This window comes from Antechinus flavipes, chromosome 4, assembly GCF_016432865.1.
Source record: "Antechinus flavipes isolate AdamAnt ecotype Samford, QLD, Australia chromosome 4, AdamAnt_v2, whole genome shotgun sequence".
Lineage (NCBI taxonomy): Eukaryota > Metazoa > Chordata > Mammalia > Dasyuromorphia > Dasyuridae > Antechinus > Antechinus flavipes.
This window is the reverse complement of record NC_067401.1, coordinates 165,195,495-165,214,344: the sequence shown is the minus strand read 5'-3', so window position 1 is coordinate 165,214,344 and position 18,850 is coordinate 165,195,495. Positions and strand designations below refer to the sequence as shown.

The following is an 18,850-nucleotide window of genomic DNA, read 5'->3' as shown; positions in this document are numbered from 1 at the left end:
TGATCTGCTGGCCCACAGACCCCTCCCTTGATCAGGCTGAACTTCTAGAGAAATCCCTCTCTTTCCTTTCCCCCACCTGAGTTCTAGGCCACAGGCCGGAGTGCTCAATAGGGGGATGATCGAAGTCTCAGCCCTTCACCAGTCCCTGGGCAGAGGAGTGTAAGGGAATCTATGCTGAACAGAGAGAGCCCAGAAGCCATGACGTCAGGTGACAGCCAATGACAGTGAAAGGGAAGAAGACAAAAGGATGGAGTCATTTCTAGTCACTGACTCTCCGGACTTTTGTGGTCCCAGAGCAGTAAGGGATAAGGAGAATAAAAAGAGGCCAAAATGAGGATAGTGAGGGAACTCATCTGAGAGGAAGAAAAGTTATTATAGTTCCTGCTGGCGACCCCGACCAGGGCCTAGTCTCACCTCCCATCCACCCACCCCCCTTTGCCACAGAAGCCACCTCTTCCTGAGTGCCAGTACCAGGCACGCCAGCCAGCTTTCAGTGCCAGCTCCCCGACAAGGCTATTTAATTCTCTCTGAATTAGGCTGAGTGTTTACATTGGAAATCCGTGTGGCGAACATAAAACCGGTCCCAGTTTCACAATCAGGAGACAGAGCCAACAGGGTTTTTTTTTTTTTTAAGTTTTTTTTTTTTTTTTTATTACAGTTAATGGGGCGTAATGCCTCTGACATGCAGCCGGCTCGTTCTGGTTCAGGGAAAGCCCTGATTCAAGCATCATGGCTTTAAAAAATCCCCCCTTTCTGGTTAGCCTGTCCTTCAGACAGACCAAAGGGCATATCCATGAAGTGGGGACGCAGCAGGGACAGGAGTCCAGCTAGAGGGGGGGAAACAGTTTGTAAATGGGGTTGGAGGATTTCAGAGTTGTTTCAGGGTGACCATCTTCTCTGACTTCCTGAGAACTCCTTATCCTTACTCCTAAGCCCTAGAACCTGTCTCCGAGTCTTGGTTACAGAGAAGGAGGTAGTCACCCCGTCCTTATGTGCTGAAGAAGCTGGTTTACTAGCTGTCCTACCTCCCAGCTTAACTCTATATCCTCCATTTTTCTGGTTCCAGGACTTGGGGGTGGCTGGGAGAAGAGGGAAGGCTGGACCCAACCAGTCTTTCAAGGTCAGAAAAATCTGTTCTTTTCATTTGGCAGCTGGTAGTCATGCAGAACGTAGACTATTCGCTGGTACAGGTTTTTACTAAGAAGGTGTCGTTCTTAGAGAGCAGCGTTGGGGACGGCCTCCCCAGGGGCTCAGGGGCACAGGCTGTTCATCAGTCTCCTTAGCTTCTTGCCTTTCTCTCCCTCATACAGACCTGCCCCCGGGATACACCTACCCTGCGGTCAGCATGGGCTACTCGTCCCCCCTGCCCCATGACATGCACTCCGCTGATCCCGCAGACCCTGAAACTATGCAAACTGTCTCCACCGCAGCGGAGCCCGAGCAGTCCAGGACATTTCCACCCTCAGAGAGGCCCCACTGTGACCCCGATGCTCTGGACGAGGCCGGCCTGGCAGGGGGAGCAGGAGGCCAGGTAGAAGGCTCGGAGGCGAGGGCCCTGGAGCTGGAGCACCAGCCACACGCTCACGGGCATCCGCACCCCATGGAGCTAGGGCCCCATGGCGAGGCAGCAGCTCCCAGTGGGTTGGGGGAGCTTCAGGAACTCCCCTATGGTGTCCTCCTGGAAGGAAGGGGCCTGGAGACAAGGAGCTGCGTAGATTCTACTCAGGAAGGGACAGAAGAGGAGAGAACTGAGGAGGGGGATGGCAAAGGGCTGCTGGCGAGGGCTTCCCCCATGGTCCCTGTGGAGGGAGTGCGAAGTCCTCTGGGAGAGGAAGAGGTGGGAGAGGGGGCTGACCCACAGGAGGAGGAGGAAGAAGAGGGAGAGGATCAAGAAAGAGAAGAGGAGGAAGAGGAGGAGGAGGAAGAGGCCTGGGACATGATTCAGGAGGAAGACCACCTGCCAAAATCACTGCCAGGTCTGGATGCCCTGGTAGCAGCCACCATTGATTTGGGAGACCTGCCTTCACTGAGCCCACCCAGCACCCCACTACAGCTCCCAAACACCCCTGCCCTTCAGGGTAGCTCAGGAATTCACGGCATCGCCCTTCTTAGCGAATTGGCTGACCTGGAGTTCCAGCGGCAAAAGTGTGAACAAGTCACCGAAGGTAAGGAACCCCCCTTCGAAACCCTCTTTCACCTTGCACCCCTGGCCCGGGTAGGGACTCTGCTTCCCACCGCAACCTCTTTGTGATACAGGAGAAGAAGCAGACTGTTGGAAGTTCCCAAACTAGTGAACTAGGTTCATAGGCTTTACAGCAGAAAGGGGCCTTAGAGACCATTGTGTCTGATTTTACAGATGAGGAAATAAGGTCTACAAAGTGAGTTGACTTGCCCAACATCACAGTCAGAACTTGAGTCGAAACCCCTGACTCCACTCCACAGAGTGACTTAAGGAATGATACCAAATCTCATCTTTGACATCTATGTACTTCTTATGGATGCAGTTTGAAAGCCTTTTTTTTAAACCAAGTTTTGTAAAGATGAAAGATTTCTCTTGACCTCATCCAGGTTGACCACAGACATGCTTCTGGCTTCCCTGGAGCTTAGGGACACATTTGGAGTAGATTCTAATCAAGCCCTTGAGCTTGACTGGCCACCCCCACCTTTGTAGAACCCAGTGTGTACACAGAGAGAGAAAGAGAGAGAATGAGAATATCTGGAGAAGGACCAGCAACCTCAGAGCAATTTCTCTATTCCATCTCTCTCCTTTTGGGATTAAGAGCTGGATGTCTTAAAGAATAAGGATTTCTTCAGGGGATTCTCTGGGTTTGGGAATATCTTCAGAACCATTTTGTTCTTTACCCATTCCATTTGGCCCCAGCTGACTGTCCAGAGATGCCAGCCCAAGTTACTACATGGAGACCCAGAGGCTTTTTATGGCAGGAAGACCCTCTCCTCTCCCCACTTTGACCTGCCATCATTAATAAGCTGTGGTTCTAAGGAGCCTCTCTTTCTTTGTGGCCAAAGCTTTTGGGATGAGCAGATTCCACGTCTGGGGAGGGGAGACTTGTTCTCTACCTAGCACTTAGCTACAGGCGCATCCAATGCCTTAGCCACTCTGCTTAATTCCCCAGACTTATTTCTCAGCACATCCTCCCTCCTGCTTTCCAGCTAGATCTCTGTAGTGCTGATGGATCTTCGGATTTAAAAGAGTCCTTTAGGGAGAGTTCAAGGGGTAGAATATTGGAGAAGGAGCCCCTCCTTCCCAGGGAGGAGAGGGTTAAGGAGCCAGACGACCCCAACTTTCTCCAGATGGTACAGTGGGTGGGGGAAGGGCTGGTGCAGACTCTTGACATATACCACTCCCTTACACACACACACACACACACACACACACTCTTCCTCCAGGCACCTGGAATGAGACACCAGAGGAAACCCATCCTCAGAGTCCCTCCCCTCCACCGGCTGGGGGTAGGGGCGTGGGGTAGAGAATCACACCTCCCGAGTCCACATATTACGTTTCATTGATATTTATGGAGAGAAAATAGCACAATCCTCATAGCTCAGCCTGCATTTGTTTTCCCAACACATAAAACCCGCCAGCCAGCACTGGCTGCCAACATTCTTCAGAGTCTTTGTGTAGGGCTGAGATAAAGCGAATGTTCTTGTAAAGTTAATTTCCCCAAAGGCCTGTATGTCACTCCCTCTCCTCTGGCTGCGGCTCGCCTTGGCCGTTGGATGGAGCTGCAGTCAAGGCCGGGGAGGGAGGGTGAAGGAGGAAGGGAGGGTGTTGGAGCCGCCCACCAGCGGGGAGAAGGCTGTGTCAGGACTGGAGAGGGTTCTGGGGAGAGGAACCAAGGAGAGAAACCTGCCTCTCCCCGGCTCCATCTTCCTTTCTTCAGTTCCTAACCTTCACCTTTCCCCGGGAAAGAAGCAGCTACTTAGAATCCTGTGGCTGGACATGGGAGAGACTCCCTCGGTGGGTTAGTCTCCCTAGAGAATTCCAAACATTCTCGTTCTTCCATAAATCTGCTCCTTCAGTACCTGAGCCACATCCTCCCCATTCCATCCCCAGGAGGAGCTGAGTAGGATAGCCCCTCATGGGAGATAGGAAGAAGAAGCCAGGGTTTAAGGGGCCCCCAAAGCTGCCCATTGTAGGTGGTTGGGATGTGTGCTATCTAGACAAGCCCCAGGGCAAGTGACTCTGTGGTAATGTATGCACAGAGTGGAACGAATGCTTGAAATGGGGGCTTTTCACCCCTTTCTACGTGTATGCAATTAAAAGAGTGCTCCCCCAGAAAAAGCACTGTACTTGGAGTTAGAGGTTCTGGGTTCAAATCTGTCTTCTGCTGCTGTTACAGAGTACCTTTGTCTCTTCTGGTTCCTGCAGTGTGAAATGATGCCCTTTACACTAAATTTATGATTGGATCATCTCATTATGCAAAGTACCTGGGTTACAGATGTATTCATTTGAGCTCCCCGTCTGTGCGCATTCTGGGTGTCTGTTCCAAATGGAAGCAGCCTAGTGGTGCAAGCCATCTGAAGTCCTTTCTGACCCAGGCCTCCTGCGCAAGCCTTGGGGGATGTATGTACACTTAGCCCACGTCTGCATTGCTAGACTCCAGGATCCCCAGAGGGGTGAAGTTTAACCCACTGGGACCTGGGCGATGGAGGGGGGGGCGCAGAGAACTGCTGCTTTGAGACGGGCTCCTCTCTCCCCTCTGCATTTGCTTTAGCTCGGTCCTGGCACCACGTCCCAGAGGCCGGGGCAGCCCTAAGAGCAGGGCACTCACTCTCTTCAGTGGGCACAGGGGTAGATACAGGGACACATTCTTCCTGGGTCAATCAGCCAGACTTGTGTGATCAAAATGGATCCAGAATTCTTTCTCCGATTATAAATGCAGTGACAACTTCTTCAGATAGTCATTGGGAAATCTGATCTAATCACGCGGTGATTTTTCTCTTGTGAACAGAAAGATTTGCAGAGAGGAAAAGTAGAGAAAGACAGGAGACAAGTGCAACAAAATGATTAGATGCTAAGAATGGAGCTCGGGCTAGAACCACATGTGTCCACAGTTTCTATCCAGATCTCATAGTTAGTCTTCTCCTTACTACCCAAGGGTGACACACACCAGGACAGATATATTTTCACCCAATGAAATGGAGACTACATCTTTCACCGGGGAGGCTACTTAGGTTCATGCTAGGGACAGCTGGACTGAAACTGAGAGTCCTGGTACTGAGTCTCTATTCTGTTCATAAGCCAAGTAATTTTCTCTCTGGACTTGGAGGAAAAATGACACTCTCTTCTAATACAATCTGCATTTATGCTTTAAGGTTTGCAGAGTACTTTGCAAATACCATTTGATCTTCACAACAGCCTTGGTAAGGAGATACTATTATTATTTTTCCCATTTTACAGATGAGTAAACTGAGGCAGGAAAGAGGTTAAGTGAGTTGCCCAGATCACATAGCTAGAAAGTGTCTGAAGCTGGATTTGAACTTGGGTTTTTCTGGCTCCCTGTCCAGTTTCTATCTTCTGAACTATCTGTGCAATATAGGATGTGAAACTGTAGAGTGAGAGTCTTTGGAGATGTTCTTAATCAGCTGAAGTCATCTGGAGATTTCTGGCTAAAAAAATGGCATGTAGGACTTATAGGAACTCAGATCCTCTGTAATCACTTCCATGAACATTCTTTAAAATAAAATAAAATACACCATAAAAAACAATGAAGACTATCCAGATATGCTGCTAGAAACCTACAGAAACTTTGTATGTGAAAGGTGGGTGGAAAGCACAGCATGGAGGCGGCTGGGACCCACCAAAGGAGATAGAGCTAGACTAATAATAATAGCCAACCACTGTGCAAACTAGCTTCCCCAGACTAACACGTAGTCAGTCTGTTCCTAAGCCAGAAGATAGATAGCCCATTCCTGAACTATAGCAGGAGAGCTATAGCTATAGCAGGAGCACCCAGGCAGCTCATAGCTAAGCTCAAGGCAGAAGAAAAGATGAGTTCAGTTCCCTCAAAACATCTGAGGTCTTGTAGGAGGTCTGACGCTGGTGTAGTTAATAATATCTAGATTAAACTGTCAGGGTCACAGCAAGGATTGGAGCTAACTTCACATATAGCACTTTGCAGAGAAAAACTAGGGAAAGATCTGAAGCCAGAACATGAGTCAAGATGCCTGGAGACAAAACCCAAACCCAGGAATTATAAATGAGGGCCAAAAAAAGCTGATCCAGTCCAGAGAATTGGAGGGAGCAGAGCACAAAATCCTGTAGATATGAGTAAACAGAAGAAAATGCTAAACACAATGAAGAAATACTGTAGATTGAGAGGATCCAAGAGGTAAGCCCAGACAGAGAATGTAACTCCACTTTAAGTCCAGCTTCCAGGTAGAAGCTCAGATAAGAAATTGACCTTGCCACAAGGACTACAGGAGTACCTGGAAGAAATGAAGCAAGAGATATAAAATGTAATGGGAAAGAAATTAATAGCATAGAACAGCAGGTGGTTAACTTTATCCACAAATTGAATTGAAAATTAGAATAGACCAAATGGAAAGTAAGGATTTCCTGAGACAATAAAAAATATATCATAACAAAAAAATCAGAAGACTGGGAGGAAAAAAAGAAAATACAATGTATACTAAATTTGGTCTGAAAAACAAGTCTAGGAGATATAATCAAGAATTATTATAACATCTGAAAATCATGATTCCCTCCCCAAATATCTGTTTATCATGTTTAAAAAGTCATAAATAAAAACTGTCCAGAGGCATTATAACTTAAGGGTAAAGTAAAAAAAATAGAAAAAAAACCATTGGTTACCCCAAAATGAAAACTCCTTAGGAACATCAGAGCCAACATTCAGAGTTTCCAGGTTAAAGAAAAAGTACTTCATGTAGTTTAAAAAAAAAAAAAAAAAAAAAAAAGGATGAGTTTAAGTACCAAGAAGGGAACAGGGAAAGACATGTTCAGAATCACACAAGACATGGCAGCTAAGATGTTAAAGGAAAGGAGAAATTGATAAGATATTCCAAAAAGCAAAAGATAAAGGCTTATAATCAGGGTAAGGATCTTTGGACAGAACCAGAATAATAAGCGCTCTGCTTTCACTACTTTCCTTCACTTCTCTATGTTTTATAGGATTGTCCCTTCTGATCTGGCTGTGCCGCCACAAAATATAGACAGACCTCCAGTCCCATTTTCATTTAACTTTAGGGTGTGTCTCCATTTTCTATTCCTGCAGTATGAGGGAAGCTTAAGACTAATTCACTAGTGTAGAAGGCAACCCAGGCAATTGTTCCATTCTTGATTTGGAGTGTTTGCAACATTTTTAGGTAATTAGGTCCCTTTGCCTTAGGTGAAGTGTCCATTTAGGGCAGATCAACTCCTTAAAATGTGTCTAAGACTGGGTGAGGAGAAGGTGAGGAAAGGAGAGAAAGACTTTGTGTCTCCTATTCTTGGCATGTGAAACATTTAAGTCCTTCCCTCCCTAGAAGAGAGAGGAAAAACTCTTTTACAAAACCGGCCCAGAAGTTTAGGCATCCTCTCCACTCCCAAATCCATCTTATTGAAATCCATGGCATGAGTTGAATTTTAATTGCTGCCTTCTATTCTTTTTGCCTTCTGTTGGTGGTGATTGAATCTCTGACCCAGATTCTTCCTCCTCTTCACGGTCCATTCCAAGACACTCTCCCCACTTATATTCCTCCCACTACCACCCCCCACAAAAAAAATTCCCTATCCCAAACCATTTCAAATGTCTTCAAAACATCAGGCAACTTCAAGAAAAGCATATTTACTTAGCCTCATAGTGTAGTAAGTAGGATGCTGTATTTGGAGTCAGGAAGATAGGAAGATCCAGGTCAATCTAACCTTGAACATTGTATTAGCAATGTATTAGCCATTTAGCAAGTCACATGGTCATTCTCTGGACTTCTGTTTCTTCCTTTGTAAAAATGAAAAAAACTAATCTTTAAGGAACCTGACTGGACATTCAGCTTTAAAACTGTCATCTAGGACAAGTGAATATCTCATTCTAGGACTGCTTTAAGCTCAGGGCTCTAAAATGGTTCTAGAACAGAACCATACCTATTTAGTTGGATATTTGCCTCCCCCAGTGTCCCAACCTTCATAGTGGATAGAGCACTGGGACTGGAACTGATTTAGATCCAGCCTCAGACACTTACCAGCTATGTGAACCTGGGCAAATCACATAACTATCATCTGCCTCAGGTTCTTCAGCTATAAAAATGGGGATAATAATGGCACCTATTTCCCAGGGTTATGTGAGGATAAAATGAATGAATATTTGTCTTTTGCAAATCTCAAACTGTTGTTTAAATACTAGTTTGTCATCATCATCATCTCCAGTGAAGCCTTCTAAGTTGTTTTGATACATCAGAGCTGATAGGGAAGCCAGGAAGTAGAGGTACAGATGTTTAAGTGTTCTGGGGAGCATGTGTGTATGTGCACATACATCATGCAGAGGAGAGGGCTATATAATATTGGAAGTCTGACCCATCATTTTGCCACTGATTATTGTACCTGAGACATTTCCTCTTTTCGTTCAGGAAGCTCTGTCCCTGGACACCAAGCTTTGGAAACTTACATCCTAGAACTCAAGTACCATTTTTGAACTTGGCCCCTCCCTTTCCCCAGGCTTTGGGTTTGGGAATCAAAATTGAATTGGGCCTTAGTGGATATTGGCACCAGGGACTATAAACCCCTCCTATACCTCCTTCCCTCCCCTCTCCTAGCCTCAGCATCCTGCAGGTGCTTCCTCTCCTTATTTCTGGTTATCTCCCACAAGTCCTTCCTGGAAGTACTGAAAGAGAGAGCCAGTTTTATCAGTACAACCTTAAAGCTGGAGGGAACAACAGAAGGTCATATAGGCCATCCTCCTGCCTTCATACGTGGCCTTTCTTTTTCCTTTCTTTTCTTCTCTTTTCTTTCTGTCTTTCTCTTCTCCTTCCTTTCCTCCTTTCCTTTCTCCCTTCCCTTCCTCCCTTCTCTCTTTTTCTTCCTTTCTCCTTCCCTCCCTCCCTCCTTCCCTTCCCTCTCTCCCATTCCTCCCTCCCTCCCATCCCTTCCTTTCTCCCATTCCTCTCTCTTTCTTTCCCTTCCTCCCTCCCTTCCCTTCTTTTCATTTCTCTCTCCCTCCATCCCTCCCTTCTTTTCTTCCTTCCTTCCTTTCTTCTTTCCTTTCAACCATCTCCAGGCAAAGGAGAATCTATTCTTCCATTTTCATATTCTTCCTCCCTCCCTCTCTATAAGGAGCTAAGTGACTTATGTAGGTCAAACAGTTCAAACCACTCCACGAGATAAGATGTATGGGTTGGGAATCAAGGGAGAGGTTCTAGCCTCAGAAATGGATATTTGGATGTGAGATAGTGCTCATCCCTATAGGTATCCACTAAAGGTATCCAGGTTCCAGTACAAGTTGGAAACTAGGAAGAGAAACTCTTTGGATCACTGAAGAAGTTCTCAAGTTTAGGAGATGGTCTGAAGAGAGAGAGAGAGATCCCAATGTATTTTCCATAATAAATAATGAGAGGGGGGAACCATCCTCACAACTTAGGAGGGGGAGGGCTGGATTCCAGGGAAGACTTGGCCATCCCTTTCCAGCCTTTCTCACACCATCCTTTATATCCCTGCAGAACTCCTCTGCCCCTCTGTGACCCCAAACTGCTCCTTCCATGGACTGCTGTACTGGTATGGCTGTCAACACCATGGCCTGGCACAAGTTTCTGTGTAGAGGTCTTTAGTATCTCTATCAAACCTCCCTCCTCCCCCCTTAAGCACTGCCTGGTATTTTAGAAGCAAACAGATGTATAAGTGGAGAGCGATGGGGGTGGTTTGGGCCTAGGCCCGCCCTTGTTTTTATTTTTAACCCCTGCCTGTCTGGGGCTCCCTATCCCCCAAGTATAAAACAAAAACTCATTCTTGAGCCTTAAGCATACCCACTGTGAACTGCCCTTTGAGCTTGGTATGGAGGCTTTATCCAGTAGCAGAGAAAGTTTAAATGACTCAGGATCTCAGCACTTTTCAGCTCCTTCCCCTCCTCCATTTTATAAGGGGCCAAGGCTCTAGAAGAATAGCATCTTGTCTCTAAATAGGTTAGCAATGGACTGGATAAGAAGAATGAAACCAGGGAATTTAAGCCTCCCCCTAGTAAAACACCACAGTCTTGTCCCACCCCCTTCTATCACCTTTGCAGCTTCCATGGGGGTTGGTGGAATCCAGCTGTGGCTGCCCCCAGAACAGCAAACACCTAGACAAGGAGGAGAGTAGGGACTAAGGAGGCAGGATAGTAAAGCTTTTGGCATCCATGCCACAAGAACAGGAAGGAATCCAGATTCCCACGCCCTGGGCCTGCGGCAGTCACCCACTGCCGAGCTGAATAGGGATCTCTCAGTCCTCCACCGTTTATCCCACCCATTTCTCTACCTGGCGCAAAAACCTGCAGAGCAGAGTTCTCTGCTGGGAAGGGGTTTCTGTTCTTGTTTCTTCAACCTTCTTATTGAGGGTGGATTGGAGAGGAATCCAACAAAGAAATCGTCATCTATCCTGGCACTGCTGCCCAAGAACGTGGAGTCCTGGGAAAAGTGGATAGAGTCAAAGAAGGAAGTTGTGGGAAAAGACATCAGCACAGGCAAAAAAATCAGGACTAGGGTAGGCTCTTTAGCCTTTTCCTAGTAAAAATATAATTTGATTCATATCTAAGTTATATATGTGTGTATACATATATGTAAGTCAAATATATATTTATTTTATGAATATTTTTGATGACCAAAAAAAGTTCCACTCTCCATAGCAGGCATTTGTTTCCCAATCCCAGGCAACATGATGAAATAGATAAATGGGTTTGGAATCAAGGGACCCAAATCCTGTTTCTCTGTGCCTCAGTTTCCTCATCTGACTAGATGGCCTTGAAGGTTCTTTTGTGGTTCTAAGTCTGTGATCAAAAGTTAGACAAGAAGTGACACACATCTTTTGGCCAAGACAACTTTTAAAAGACTCTATTAAATGGCAGGAGTATTGTGATCTGCCTTGATGGAAGGAGCTCTCACCATGATGAAATCATAGATCCTTGAAATATCAAAATAATACTTGTGATAGTATGTCCATGAAGACTCCCAGGAAGAAGAAAATCATACTTGGAAACACACGCACACACAGAGCACAGTCTTTCCACTGGATCACCTAGCTGCCCTGAGATTATTATGTATTTTTTTATATTAATGCATCTCAATAGAACCAAACTAGTCTTTTTTTTTTTTTTCCTAATCAGGCTGCTCAGTTTCCTCCCTCCCCCTCTACCCCAGTGGTAATCATTGGATCATCACACCTGCCACTAGCACCATAGCACAAGGCAGGCAAAGACCCCTATGGGATCCAATAAAGGTATCCAGGTTCCAGTACTTACTAGCTTCTATGCTTCCAAGCTTGCACTTACCTTCCATGACCTGAATTTTTCGCTTCTGTAAAATGGGTATAGTTATAATAGGCACTCCTTATCTCAGAGGGCTGTTGGGAGGATCATCTAAGATAATAGATGTAAAATACTTGGTAACCACTAAGGAGATAGGGACTAGATGCATGGTTTCATTCACATCTGTAGTTTTTCTATAGCTGGGATATAGAAGACTCCTGGATGAGGAGAATTTCTTGATTCCTTTTTGCTAAAGTAGGGTTTCAAAACAAAGGTTTTTTAACTCTTTTTGTACTATGGATCTTTTTGTCAATCTGGGAGACTTCATACCCTTTTGTTTAATGTCTTTAAATGCATGAAATAATATACCTAAGATTACAAAGGAATGAATGAATGAAAAACAATTATCACAGACCCCAAGTTAAAAATTGCTGGTTTAAGAGCACTGTCTGGAATTATGATGTTAAGTTATTTGACCACATTCACATAGCCAATATGCATTAAAAATAGGATTTGATGTTTAACCTATGTCAGATTGCATGCTGTCTTGGAGAGGTTGGTGGGGAGAGGGAAAGAGAAAAATTTGGAACATAAGGTTTTTGCAAAGGTGAATATTTGAAAACTATCTTTGCATATATTTGAAAAATAAAATAATATTAAAAAAAGAAATAGGATTTGAATCCATATCTTCCTAGCTCAGAAACTATCTTGTCAGAAGTCAGAAACACTGACCCTCTGCTTCTAGATTGTATTAACAGGTAACTAAACTGTATAGGTATTGCTGGAGTGGGGAATACCTTTGTTCAAATTCAGCATGAGATACTTACTAGCTATATGGCTTTAGGCATGTTACTTAACTTTGTCTGCCTCCATTATCTCACCTGTAAGATGGGAATAATAGCATCTGTCTTCCAAGATTATTGTGAGGAAAAAAAAGAAATAATGTTTGTAAAGTGCTTTGAAAACCTTAAAGTGCTATATAAATGTTACCTATTGTTATTAATTCTATAAATGTCAGATGTTATTAATATCTTTTTTATTTAATTTTACTTTATAATAACTTTTTATTGATGGAACCCATGCCAGGGTAATTTTTTCATAACATTATCCCTTGCACTCACTTCTATTCCGATTTTTCCCCTCCCTCCCTCCACCCCCTCCCCTGGATGGCAAGCAGTCCTATATATGTTAAATATGTCACAGTATATCCTAGATACAATATATGTTTGCAGAACCGAACAGTTCTCTTGTTGCACAGGGAGAATTGGATTCAGAAGGTAAAAATAACCCGGGAAGAAAAACAAAGATGCGAACAGTTTATATTCATTTCCCAGTGTTCTTTGGGTGTAGCTGCTTCTGTCCATCATTTATCAATTGAAACTGAGTTAAGTCTCTTGTCAAAGAAATCCACTTCATCAGAATAAGATGTTATTAATATCATCAATAAACCAAATCCAGCTAATAGACTCTTAGATGTGCATAAAATTTATAGTGATCCCAGATTCGAATTCAATCCATTTCCCACCTCAATATTCCTTCTCTATTTATCTCTTTGCCTTTTCTGCCTCTCTGGTAATAAGGTCAGCTCTTAACAGATGAGCATCTCAAATCCTTGGAGGCAGAAAAAAGATCACCCTGGCACTGACTGACCAGGTTTTGAAATTCAAAGCAACTTAAAGTTGCCCTTTTGAATAACTAGTTTTTCAGGGGAAGATGTACAGTATTTACTCTGTGCCAAATACTGTGTTAAATCTTTTATAAATACCTCGTATGATCCTCATAACAGCCTTGCAGAGTAGTTTGATACTATCCTCATTTTACAGTTGGGGAAATTGAGGCAAACAGCTTAAATGACTTCCACAGCATCGGGGCCTGGCCATGTGAAATGCAGTCATGGGAATGAAGGAGTGAGCTTCAATGACTTAAACACACCTTGTCCTGCTAATCTGGTATTTGAAATAAGGAACACCTCAAGGAGGGGATAAAACAAACTGGTGTTTATATAGCATTTTAATATGTGTAAAGTATTCTAAATACATTATTTCATTTGATCCTTAAAACAGTCCTGTGAGATAAGCAATATAGATACTACTATCTCCATTTTATAGATGAGAATACTAAGGCCTTGAAACAGTTCTGTGAGAGAAACAATTCAAATATTACTATACCCATTTTATAGATGAGAAGACTTAAGACTCAGTGAGATTAAGTCACTCATCTGTGGTCACATAGCTAGTAATAATCAAGTTAGAGAAGGCTAGGACAGTTTTCCTTGGGTAAAAAATTCCTTATTCTCCACCTCCACCTTTATCCCCTCTCCTTCATCTCCCTTCTCCCCCACATACATTAACCCTCTTCCCATCCAGTTGAAGAGGAAGACTTGATGGACTTCAACCTGCAACATCTGGCTACACTGGCTGCTGCCTGGTCTCTAGTGGAGGCTGCAAGCCTGGAGACTGGACCTCCTGCAACTGGAGTCCCTGTTTCTGGTCCCTGCTGTTCCACCCTCACACCCCGAATGCAAATTCTCCGACGCAAATACACATGGACCCCGAAAACCAAACCTGTGAGTAAAAGATTCTCCCAAATCTCCCTGGTCACCCAGGCAGGGAGATGGCGAAAAAGAGGTGTGAGGGGATGTCCTAGCGCATGATTTTATTTTGGGGAAGGTTTGTCTCCAGTGTTGGACTGGGGAAGGTTCACTCTGCTCCCCAGAACAACTTCCTTCAGTTCTCTCCTTCCTAAACAGGAAAGGAAAGGAAATCCTCCTTTGGGGATGTCCTCATCAGGCCTGAGAAACCTTTCCTTGGACCTCTGGACCTTATCTATGACTGGAATTGATTGATTCTTGCTTCCCCAGTGTTCCTTTGACCCCTAAAGAGGCTCCCATGTCCCTGTTCACCAGGTATGCCCTCTCAAAGCTGCCATTGACCAGCTGGGCACGAAGGAAGTGGAAATGAGGATGCGGCTGGTAGACCTGCAGAGGCGATACAAGGAAAAGCAGCGGGAATTAGCCAAACTGCAGCGCCGGCATGACCATGAGTAAGTCTGTAGGAAGCCTGTAGGCTGAATATGGAGGACCTGGAATATGAGGAGAGAGTGGAATAGCAGGAATGGGAAAAGAGAAGAGCATGAACCAGCCAAGAAAAAGGGAAAGGGAACAATCTGGTAGTTAATCCTGAGACAGCTCTGCCCCTTCTCCGTGCCCCCACTAACCAGGGAAGCAAACCACTAAAAGTAAAATCAAATCCATTCCTAGTGAAACGTGTGAAAAGAGATAATAGACTTAAACAGCCTAGGAATGTGGGCAGGAAATTAAAAATAAGAAATCAACAAACAGGTATTAAGCAACTAGGATGTTCAGAAGAGTGTGCTAGGTGCTAAGGAAGATGCAGAGTTTAGATAAGATATAGCCTCTGCCCCCATGGAATTTATGTCTAGTTTTAGAAGAAAATACCAACCCAACAGTAATATATAACATTACACAAGTACACCAGAGAGTTACTTAATAAAGTGCTATGTGTGGTCCACAGAAAGATAATCATTATTAACGAAGGGACATCAAGGAGAAATTTGTGGACAAAAGTAATTCATGAGTCGGTTAAGTTTTTAAAAATGGGTGAAAATTCACCAGAAAAAAAAGGTGGGAAAGGAGGATTTTATAGATCTTAGGAATAAAGAAAAATTCAGAGTATGTTTGAGGGGCAAAGAAGAAAAGAGTGTAGTTTAGTTTGGCTAGAATATATAATGTGTAGGAAATAATAGGAGAGAATACTGGAAAAGAAAGGGGATACTGCATTTTGGGTGGCTTTAAATGCCAGGCAAAAAGAGTTTGAACTTAATTCAGTAGGCAATGAGGAATCATTGAAGATTCTTGAGTAGAAAAATGATACATCCAGTTCTATGAATGAGGAAAGTTATTCTGAAAAGCATATGAAAGATGGATTGTAAAATCCTGGTTTCCCACTACTGCCTTAATTTAGAACTCTGAGCAGGTCACTCAGCTTCAAGGATTGGGTTTCTGAAACAATCTGCTCATTCCTTTCCTCATTTTCTATCATGGGTGTCTAGAGAATAAAATAGTTTATGCCTAAGAAGGAAGGCCACTTAAGTAGTGTCATAGAAGCACTGTGAAGGTAAGGGTTACAATCGAGGTCATCTTAATCTGATCTCCTGCCCAATATGGGAGGTAGGGCCATCTACAACATCCCTGATAGATGTTCATCTGACCTTTTGCTTAACCACTTCCAGCTATGAGGCACTCATAAAGCAGCCTATTACACAGGAGGATGCCTTAATTTTTTTAGAAAATTGTTAAAAAGGGAGGCTGGACTGAATGACCCCTAAAATCTTTTCCAGTTCTTTCTAAGATGAGGGATTCTTAACCTGGGGTGAATTTGTGTTTTAAAAACATTTTGATAATTGTATTTCAACAATATTGGATTCCTTTGTAATTTTGTGTGTATTTTATCTAATGCACTCAAGAATATTATTCTAAGAAAGGGTCCATAGATTTCGCTAAGTTTCCAGGGGAAAATATTAAGAACCACTGGTCTAGTATATGATTCTGTATAATTCTCTGACTTACCTTGAGCTAAAAAAAATCTTCTGCCCTCAATAGCCACACGGAATAAATGGCAGCCCCTCAGACATCTGAAAGTGTCCGAGCTGGTTCTCAGCTTTGTCTTCATTGACTCCAAAGAACTCAAAAGAAAGACTCTTCCAGCCCATGAGCCCAGAGGGAGAATGGGGCAGGACCGAGTTCTGGGTTAGAGAAGCCTCTCACTATACTCTTGCCTTCCCATCCAGGAGAGATGAGCGCTCCAGAAGCCCAGCTCGGCGAGGGCCGGGGCGACCGAGGAAACGAAAGCACTCGGGCATTCTGCCAACCCTCCGACAGGGCAGCCACCTTCCCAAGTGTGACAGCAAAAAAGTCAAGTGAGTTTTCACTAGGGGGTCTCGCTGGGAAGAGTTCAAACAGGAAGGAAGGAGTGGGTGCGAAGTCTGGGGCTCCCCCAAGCCCATCTGCTCTGGGGGCTCGCAGTTCCAGCAATCTTGCCCTCCAAGTGCCTCTGCCCTCTGTGCCAGCCGAGTCAGTGGATGGCGTGGAGTGGGGCTGACCAACCCTCGTGCCTTGGACCCTCTTCCCCGCCCCCTGCCTGCTGGTGGGTGCCCTGCTCCTTGTCCAGGGCTCAGGGCTGTTGTTCTGGCTCCAGGAGCTCTCTTTATTTAGCCCGCTGTGTTTCTGAGTGGTCCCTGTGTTGTAGCATCTGCCTGTTGGTTCATCTGCAGCCAGAACCGCTGGTGGAGGGTCCCCTGTTGTGTACCCCCGGGAGGCCCCAGCGGGGCCGGGCAGGGCGGCGTCCCCCTCCCGCAGGAGGCCGTGTTGGGGCAGCTACGGGCCGTGGAGCCACAGACCTGCCTTTCACCGAGCCACTGGTCACGGTCACTAAACTCCCTGAGTCCAGCTCCCCCTATCGGCCAGTGGCTCCGCACCAACACCGGGGGGCCTGCGATGTTGATCACCTAGTTTGGGAGCCAACATCCCCCTCCCCCACCTCCCCTCCCCCCTCCGCCCTGTGGCCTCCCCCCTCTGAAGTGTGAGGCCGTGTTGCATAAAAGCCTCTTTATCTGTGCTGTATAAAGTCGTTGGTCACGCTGCAATGGTGTTCATTGCTGCTGGCGCTTTGTTATTATCCATTACCCGCCCGGCGCAGTCATTCTCGCACTCCCGGGCCCTCTATAATTGTCCTTCTCTGCTACAAATTGCCTCTCCCGGCAGGCCCATTTGCATAAATCCTCCAAGCTCTTCCAAACATGATTGGAGTGAGTGTGTGTGCACTGCATCAATCCTGATGATTTGGTAATAATAGTTAAATCTGCACTAAATGGTTCCTTCAATTAAGACAGAGAAAAAAAATTAATCTCTGGGTTTTATGTCACAAAACATTAGCAAATGTAGTGAAGGTTAGAAGGGGGGGGGAGAAGTTAGTGTTGGCTTCAGGTTGCATCAGGGCCCTACCATATGGCTGGGGGATGTTCTCCTCCGAGCTGTCCCGGAGCGGCTTCTCCCAACCCCTCCCCCACCTCCCAGATCAGGCCCCACATCAGCGCCAGAGACCTTGGCTTCTCCTCCCAGCCTCTGCTCCCTCTGCTCCCCACAGGGGGAGGCCCGCTTGGACCAGGCTCCGGGGTGTTCCCCAGTCTGGGTTGGGAAGGAGTTCAAGATGCATCGAGAAGGAACCAGACGTAGCTTGTTAGGTGGCAAAACCTTTGGACCAGAACCTCCAGGGCCTTGATTAGCTGAGTGCTATCAGAAGAACTCCCCTTAGGGCCGCTTGATGCTGTAGCTCTGTTCCATGACCTGGGCAGGTGCCCTTTCAGGACAGCAGAGGTTGAGGTATCCCCCATCTTCGCCTTCTCGATCCTGGTTCTTAGAAGTGGCTTTATTGGGCCCTACAACCTGGGATACTTATTGATGAGCAACAGTGAGTCCCATTTTTGCTCCCTCAATTAGCCAATCAGCAAGAATTTATCACTGTGCTAAGTGCTTGGAATACAGAGAAAGGCAAAAAAGCAATCTGTCAAGGAGTTCACAGTCTTATCAGGAAGGCAACCTGCAAACATCTATGTACAAACAAGATAGAGGATTAACTGGAGATAATGGGAGCGGGAGAAGAGGAATAAAATGTAAGAAAACTGGTAAGTTAGAAAGGGTGCAGGTTATGAAGGGTTTTAAAAATCCAACAGAGGATTTTATATTTGATCCTAGGGGCAATAGGGAGCCACAGCAATATAGTGGGATGGCATGATCCAACAGCACTTTAGAACAGTCACTTTGACGGTTAGATGGAAGATGGATTGGATTGAAGAGAGCTTTGAGACAGGGAAAATCAAGAATTATGGGAAGTGAGTCAATGAGGTGTTGGGAGTATAAGGATGGCTCTTTACCCTCATCAAAAGGGTGGGACCTTCCTAGAACGCCCAACCAAGTCCTGACAGCGTGTTTGTTGACCCCTACAGCACCATATCAGATCTAGTGAGTCTGTGGTTGGATCCAGGTGGTGACAGGAGCCCAGTGACCACTTCTGGCAGGGACTTTAACCTGTCTTTGCTTGTCAAGGATTTTTCCCTATCAGGAGGCCCATGATTCCTTATTCTATTCTTCTTCATCCTCCCCATTCCTCCCCATGGGTTTTAGGAATCATGTTCTGTGTTCATCTTCCCCAGTCACTAGAAGGACCCCAAGAGCTCCTCATCTTAAATTTTGTCATTTACTAGTTTTCTGACCCTCAGTTTCCCTTTTGGGTGAAGTGAGAGAGTTGTGCTCACTAGCCTGATTCTGTGATTGTTCCCTCAAAGCCAGCATTTAAAGTGTGTGTTGTGTACACGAGTTTGTGGTGTAC

The 18,850-nt window shown here is 45.3% G+C and overlaps 1 protein-coding gene across 2 annotated transcripts in view; it reads left to right on the top strand.

Moving 5' to 3' along the window:
* Positions 1 to 18,850, top strand: part of BAHCC1 (BAH domain and coiled-coil containing 1) — a 156,952-nt gene that overhangs the window by 114,607 nt on the left and 23,495 nt on the right. For both annotated transcript variants that reach the window (XM_051995391.1, XM_051995390.1), the window contains 4 exons: positions 1,311 to 2,165; positions 13,811 to 14,010; positions 14,350 to 14,486; positions 16,254 to 16,382. In XM_051995391.1, coding sequence (XP_051851351.1) covers positions 1,311 to 2,165; positions 13,811 to 14,010; positions 14,350 to 14,486; positions 16,254 to 16,382 — 1,321 coding nt within the window. The remainder of the gene's footprint in view (positions 1 to 1,310; positions 2,166 to 13,810; positions 14,011 to 14,349; positions 14,487 to 16,253; positions 16,383 to 18,850) is intronic.